Source organism: Aplysia californica, unplaced genomic scaffold, assembly GCF_000002075.1.
Source record: "Aplysia californica isolate F4 #8 unplaced genomic scaffold, AplCal3.0 scaffold00831, whole genome shotgun sequence".
In the NCBI taxonomy this organism is placed as follows: Eukaryota; Metazoa; Mollusca; class Gastropoda; order Aplysiida; family Aplysiidae; genus Aplysia; species Aplysia californica.
In genome coordinates this window covers 236,350-244,651 of record NW_004798101.1, presented here as the reverse complement: position 1 = coordinate 244,651, position 8,302 = coordinate 236,350, and the positions used below count along the sequence as shown (strand labels likewise).

Here is an 8,302-nt window from a genome sequence, read left to right as displayed (position 1 = left end):
TCAGTGTTACAGAAATGAGAAAATATTGTCCACGAAAATTGGATAGCTCGGTGGACACTGATCCTGCAGCATGCATTTTGCAATTCACGCCAAATTCCCATTTTGAAGTTGTCTGGTCATGAGCAAAATCACTAGGTTTATTAGGAATGGAAAATATAAAGCAAAACAAACGTAGGGACTGGAAGGCATAGTTCTTTATACATTTTTACATGCTCATCAAACTGAAAGACGAATTGAGCACAGGCCTCAAAATTAAGGACTACAGTATGGCCTACAAGGTGATTAATATACACAGTACAAGCCATGAAGAGTGGATTACCAAAGCATTGTGATAAAACTGGTGTCAGTCGAAATATTTTTTAAAAAGGGTACCATCAGCACTATACTACATTTTTCAATCAGAACTCCCTTGGTGGAAGTATAGGAAAGCTTTCTGAGAAAATCCGGACGGATGTCCAGTGCTGACAATACGGACAGTGATGTACAGGTTATCTCTGTCGAAAGAAAAATGAGCCCACCAATCTCTGTTCAACCTTACACTACAAGGTCTGTAAAAAAAACTCGAAAGGCCTTCATTTTTCTTGCAACAGGGACATTTTATGCTGATATCCCATTTGACTCTATTTTTTCAAGACTTCTTGAGCATGGAGTGAATAGGGACAAGATGACATGGTACTCTATAGAACCACTTTTAACCAGTTTCAAATCACCGGCACAATGGTCTTAAAACAAACATCTTACAAAATTTAGTAGAAAAAAAACAATCAAAGTCTTATAAACTTACATGGATAACTCATTCCAGATATCAATTCATGAATCAGGCTTACAAAAGAAGTGAATACATAATGCATTATCCAAAATAAGACTCGAGATTGAAGAAGGAACATAATATTGAAAGACAATCGTGGGTTTGGGTAGGAGTGATGGTGTTGCATGAACTTTGCTTATATTTTTATCTAGTATTCAGGACAAACATTTCACAATCAGTTCACTTAACAGACGAAAAGTATTTCTCTGGAATTCTGTGCCGTTTAAAGTAACACCTCACATGCTGTCATCTTAACTGTCAAGTGAGGAACCAAAGAGTCAACACAAAACTGCCTCCAGATTCCCCTTCCAAATTTGATAAAGCGTTTCACTTTAGTCATGAAATGTGCAGCAAGTAGGCCTATACCGTACTCAATATTGTGGCCTTATGATGATAAGCCTGACACTGCACCAGATTTGAGACGTTCCTGAATGAACCAAACAATATGCTCGAACACGTTTGCCAGACACCTATGGGGTTTTAGGATTCTGTTTTTCATATTTCATGACCTCAGCTTCCAAACAGCAGACGCATGTGCAGGGCCCTCAACAATGAGCTGTTTATGTTAATCTCTTTGGAGATATACAACTTGTTGCCAGTATCAACTTACAAATAATTCACAAAGCAAAATACAATAACAATAACTGCAAACATTCAGTTCAGAGCCTAAATCCTCTTTGAGTATCTCCAATAAATTAAACAAATAATTCTCTTTTTAAAAAATAACACCCCCCCCCCCCCCCCCCCAACTTAATAGTAGAGGTTAGTAATGGACTGAGATCTGAAAAAAAAAATCGAAGAGGCACAATAGGCTTGAATACATTTACGAAATCTAAAGTGACATTGCATTGTCCATTAGCTTGGTTGAGTGATAATGTAAACTGTAATAATATGAAATGGTAGTGAAACAGGCGAGTTACTTTATACTTCATGTACTGATGAACAAACCGACATCAAAGTCCAAGGTATTGTAAGTCAGTGGCTTGGAGGTGGTCAGGTTCGACAACACATCTGTTCATGAGATCAGCAAGGAAAATAAAATGATGACTCATTACTATAGTGAATGTCTAAGGTCTAGATATAACAGTACAGCACTGTTTTTTGTGTGTTTGTTTTAGCAACAGTTTTACAGCACTTGCAACACAATAAGGTCATATAAGTGCCGAAGATTAGAGGAGTTACAAGTGAGTAACAAACAAAAAGGAGGAGAGATAAGGACAATAAGTTTGAAGAAAGAAGGAGCAAACCACAGCAGAACATCCACCGACCACACTGGAGCACCTGACAATCACCCATGTACAGCATTATTTGCAATGGTAGCATCCGAGGGAATATTTTTTATAACGCAATTTCGAGTGAATTCCCAGTGTTTACTCACACTGTGTTTTCATAGGCAGCGAGCTCCATGGTGTTGTCAGGACTTGCAGCCAGCGTAGTCATCGTGACCAACCGACGTCTCAGCCCATGTGGCACGCCGTATACAAAATACAAAAGAATCCCCTGTCTCATGTATCATAGGAGGATGAGCAGGATTATAAAAAGTACCTGACATGAACAAGAAGAACGACAGACCTGTATACTTGTGATGAGATCTTCACGCTATTGCAGCAATACATCAGGAAAAGTTACCTTCACGTTAAATTATGCAATATAAAAGCATCAAACTAAAATAAATCAATGACCAATAAATATATCTCCAACATACCTAATCAACCAGTTGCGCTATGACTATGAGTCACAGAATCTACTGTAGACAATCAGCAATAATCTCACGCCTTCTTATCTACACACAAGTTAAATAAAAGAGTAGAGTAAGACATGACTATTTTATCTTTGCCCTTTGCAGCTCACTGTCTCTGGTCTCTGCAGTTGTGTAGAGTTCAACTGTTCAACTCAGTCCCGCCAAAGGCCTTGTTCCGAAAATTACCTCTCTACTTATAAAAGCTCACAACTTTTGTACAAAATTACCAGTAAAGAAAAAATAATTGTCTACGAAAGCAACCATACATGGTAAAAATATCAAATAACCTGCAAAACATAGACATAGACTAAAGGTTTATACCACAGAACCCTGGTCCAGAACATGCTCGGGATATCGGCTCAGCTCTGGATCCAAACACAATCGGAATCACAGAGGTCCGCTTTTTTTTTTTTTTAAAAGAAGACTACGCAATATAATTTTTGTAAAATGCTTCAGTTGATTCATTTTTTGCGACCAGAAATGCAAAAGATTTCAGAAATATGGAAGTAGAGAAGATGTAAGAGTACTTTCACTTAGGAGACCCACTGATGTAAAACGCATTTTTCACTTAGCTCATAATATTATTATAATAAAAGACTAGATCTAAGGATGTCTAATAACTTTGCAGATTCTGGTGAGGAGTTTGACAATGAGTCAGATGACTCTTGGGTGAGCAGGTTTGGCTTAGAAGGCAATTCTGATAGGGAAACTCAGGCAGGGCCAAGCACCGGCACAACGAGTAACACAGGGAAAGCTAGATCAAGCAAGACAAAGAGGACAAATGAGTCACAACAAAGTCAGAAGGTTGAGATAGAGAGTGGGCGTGGCGTTGGTATTGGTGGTGATGCTGATGGATCTACTCTACCACTGAACATTTTCCATGGCATGAGTACAGTGACTTAAGCCTATATGAGAATGGCAAGGGGAGTGTGTAAGAGAACATGCTTTTAGACCTGGTGTATTAGGCAATGCCAGTGACTGCTAAAAAGTAGACTTCTTTCAACTGCTTTTTCCAGTTGATGCTGTTGACCTTATCGTGTGGGGAAACAAATGCCTATGTTCAGGAACTTTTGGCTCCTCTAGATGACAATGACCCCAAAAAGAAGTTGTGGAGAGATGTTGTGGACAAAGATGATATCAAAGCCTACATCCGACTATAAATTGCAATGGGACTGGAGAAAATGTGTGGAGTTCAGAGACCACTGGACCACATATTGTTTGCAGAATTCTGGCAGTGTCATGAGTCAAAATAGGTTTCAAGCGATACAGGCCTATTTTCACTTTTGCTACAATGATAACAGACAAAACAGAGAACATGAAACATATGATCCCTTGAGGAAAATTAGGTCACCGATAGACTTGACTGAAGATACATGCTCCACATCCCTCCCACTAGCATTCACTAATATAGAGCACAGAAACTGTCCATGTGCATGCTAAGATGTCATAAAGTTTTGTTGGAAAGTAGAATTTTGACATTTTGAGTAGCTTCACTTTGTGTCAAACTATCAACAAAAAACGAAGCTAGATAGTACGGTACGGCTCGTGTGTTGAGAAAAAGCAGGCATGAGGAAAGAAAATGTGTGAAGTTACAAAATTCTTGGTGGTAAAATTGCCCTTTTATGATCCCCAGTCGTGAATACTCCTTGTTTTTGTCTTATCTAATAACCAAATATTCAAAATGTCTGCCATAGTCATAATTATGTCGAAGTATGGTTTTCAAGTTGAAAATCTCAAGTCTCTGCAGCGAACAGTTCTGAAATTACCTTTTTTTTAACTAGATCTAACATACCCTTGTATTCTACAAATGAAGCCAAAGTGCCATGGGTCAACAGAAAAGTGTTAGGACTTACACCTCGAGTCAATAAGAGTCAAAGAAGAGATCAATAGAATCTAGAATCAGTCTAGACTGGAAGTTCAAAAAATCCAGGAAAAAAGTGTGGATTCCAAGTATTGTAACTTTCTTTCTTGTAGACTGATAGCGAAACTAAAATATCTGCTGGTTTGTTTACTTGTTTGCTCTGTTTTAGTAAAGAGACACACATCGACACAAAAATGGTCATATAGGGCTGGGAAAAAGTAAGACGGACAGAAGCAACAGAGGGAAAGTAAAGAAGTAGGATCTACCAGTGGCGCCCTTCAACCAACCACCATTTGAGTAAAATTTGGATAACAGAAATGTTTAGCAGCAACTTAAGATTCTACATATTACAATTTTCAAAAAGGCGTTCACTGATGAATTACGATCGCATTAATTTCTTACTGGATCTCTTCACTGAACCCCTTCGTTGCCTTACGACATACCTGGTACATTATGAACCATACCTGGTACATGATGAAAATGTCATACCTGGTACGTCATGAAAATGCCATACATGATGAAAATGCGTAATCTTTAGCTTTATGCCGTTCCACGTACGTCAGGAAGTTGGCAAAATGTGCCACTCCTGGTTGCCAGTATGACATTACATGTACAGCATGAGAATCACCCGTCTCCTATTCTTCTATCAAAATGTTTTAGCCACAAGCACTGTGTGGATTTGTATTCGGGAATAAAAGACGCCCATATCCATACTAAATTTGCTTGCATTACTTTACTGCTAGGCTTTGAAGTGATCGATGAACACAGATCTAGGCTTGTGGGCAGCTGCATGCTTTCGCAAAGCAAAAAAACCCCACCAAAAAGACTAAAAAGGCCCCAAAAAACCCAAATAAATATTTTGACTTAGATTTGTAAATTATTCGAAATTATGAGTATGATGGGGGGAATATGGAATGAGAGAAGTGAGAAAAGTGACACGATCGAAGACCCCTAGTCACGAGTGGGCTAGATCTAGACTGTGTCTCCATCAACACTAAGACATGAGACTGCTGTCCTGGGTAACAAGCTCAGCTGAAAATAACTGCTGACAGTAGGAACCCATACCCCCTGGCAATGAAAATGTTAAGCTGCTATGGCCAGCCCTCCATCATGTTGCAATTAGGGGTTTCGCAAAGAATCATTTATAACCTATCCAATAATAGAATGCACCAACATTGTTTTTCTTATGTTAACTGAAAACAAATTGGTGAACAAAGGAACAACCCATTCAAAGACTATTCTCTTCCACACATTCAGTAAAGCCCGACTCAACAAGATGACACTACAGACAAACAAAAACAGGCCCCATTCAAGTCATCTTCGTATGAGACCATTTCTACATTCAAATTTGAGTATTGCAAAACCATAGCACCCTCATCAAACAGAGTTTATGGTAAGATTAGAGAAGAATTCTGCTTTATGCTATCGCCTAAACTTTCCATGGCAGTGGAAATCTTAACTCTGTTCAAAAGACAAACAAAAAACCCTTCATTTTCTCAACAGTGCACTTGGACAAACAAAAAAAGTTCCTCTTCCTTTCAACTGTGTCCTTGTCCTTTGTCCTCCTCTGGGTCGCTAATGTCCTCATATTTTGGCTGAACCTCCTCTGGGTCACTGATATCCTCATAGCTCTGACCCCTTTCCAACTCTGCTTTCACTTCCACTAAAGCCACAGCCCCAGAATCTTCCGCCTCACTGATATCTTCGTAGACTGGCGTGACATTCTCCACTGCCCGGTCTGACAACTTCTCATCAGTGGAGCTTGGAGACACCAGGTTCACCACATCCAGAAAGTTCTCCAATTTCCCCTCCACACAAGAGGTGGATGACGGCTGCACCGAACTAGCTACTGACGGTGTCGACGGTGCACTCGTCTTCTGGCGGACAGAGTTCTTCAACAACAAAACAATCTGCTCTTCAGACACATTCTGCCTTCTCAGGTTTGCTGAAATATAGACAGAAGAGAATATAGGGAGATCTGTCTAATGTGGTAGTCCTACAGTCATCACTGCCCTTAACAATATGAAACACGTGCCATGACAAAACTGATTCAGACACTTGTCAATCTATTGGCAAATGGAGTACAGTCGAACCTGCCTTAACGGAAACCTGTGTAAAACGGAAACCTGTCACAATGGAATCTGCCCGCTCCCCTTTTGATATATATTTCTCTTTAATTATCTATGTAAAAACGGAAACCTGTCCAACATGGAAACGGATAGAAAAATTCGCTCCCTTCAGAGGGTTTTACCTGTCTAAGATGGAAAATGCTTTGTCCGCTCAGCCCTCATTTGAAACAAAACTCGCAAGTTTGGGGGGACTGCCGGCTCTAAACTTAAAACCATGCTGCCGGGCAAGGAAGGGGAGTAGGGGTGCAATTTGAGGGTAGATGTTACCCCATCTCTGTGAGCCCTGAGCCATGAAGATAATCAGGATGGTGTGGATGTGAAATCTCATGAGTGCAAGTGAAAGGGCTCGAGTGACGCTCCAGCACGGAAACTTTCATTGGTAGCCAGAGGCCAGAGGTGTAAAATTAGTTTGACCAATGCCTGCCACCCTAATCATATAGCTAGCCGAGAAAAGAGTTCCTCGAATCATTGTTACATGACAGTGAGGGGTGGTATTGGTTAACTGTGCTTTTTATACCGATGGGTGGGGTTAAGGGAGGAAACAAAGGAGATGTTAAAACATTTTTGTTTTTAATCGGTCAAACAGTGGTCCAATGAAATGTAAGCACTAGTGGTAATTGGAATAAGACTGACGCATACCATTATCAGAAAGGGTAGCAGCTGAGAGGTGTGAAGTTTTGACCACTTGTGACTGCTTCCACCAGACGACAAGCAACCCTTGATTCCGCGGCTGGGCCTTTGAAACCTCCATCCACCCCACCCCCCTAAATTCTCCTGTATAAGAGAAAAAAAATTTCTGGCTCCCTTGCGATTCCGTCTTATACAGGTTCGACTGTATCTTAAAGTTTGTTAATTTTTCTTGCTTTTGATTTTAAAAAATACCCAATCTATCTTGCATAAAACTTGGGATGTTTGCGATTGAAAGGGGCAGAGGTTGCCTTGTGTCAGAGGTTAAATTAGGGAGAAAATAGCTGTCAGAGTTTAGTGAATTCCAAAACTTGAATGTCCTTAGCAACTGCAAATTTACATTGTCTGTGCTAGGGGCGGGCAAGAGACGAGCCGAGTCTCGTTTCTCGCGAGTAACGGCCTTCCCGTCACTGCCCGGGCACTAAACTTCCGCTCGGTACCGAGACGTGATACTGCCCGTTGGCTTGACATAACGAGTAACGGTAACGAGAGTGAGAGAGTGAGAGGCGAGAAATGACAACGCAGACAGTGCCACCCATCACCGTGCCGTCCTGTGTGTGAAACTGAAAGGGAGGGGAGAGGTTGGCGAGACGAGGCGAGTGGGGAGTTGACCAGGGCCTAGGCCTAGGTCGTCTCCCTACCTTCCTTCACCGCCTGCGCCAGCGCAACAGGGCTAGCCTAGTTTCTAATCTAAGTTTAGATCCCCGCCACGACGGTCTTCTCGCTTAACGAGTGGCTCGAACTGCGGGCGAGAAGAGAAATTGGTCACGAGACGAGAAGCATTGCCCGAGACACGAGACGGGCAGTATTTCTCGTTCTCGGGACCGGTCTCGGCAAAAAATAGGTCAGTTTCTCGGTCTTCTCGCTCGGGAAGGAAAAAGCGCTACCCGCCCGTCTTTTTACTTCGGTTCTGAGTGGGCATGTACCAAGGAACTCTAATAGAACCAATAAATAGATTAATTCCCAGTTCAATTCGAGTTGACACTGGAAATTTTCCTGTTAAGAACATTCACAAGCTGGCAGCTTTGAATGAGCAGTTTTGATTTATTTTTGTGGCTTTTAACTTAAATGAAAGG

General features: G+C 41.1%; 1 protein-coding gene across 1 annotated transcript in view; it reads right to left on the bottom strand.

The window, feature by feature from the left end:
* Positions 1-2,965: 2,965 nt before the first annotated feature.
* Positions 2,966-8,302, bottom strand: part of LOC101848081 — a gene marked incomplete in the record, with an annotated part of 43,238 nt that continues 37,901 nt past the window's right edge. The window contains 1 exon segment of the mRNA XM_035972759.1: positions 2,966-6,355. Coding sequence (XP_035828652.1) covers positions 5,949-6,355 — 407 coding nt within the window.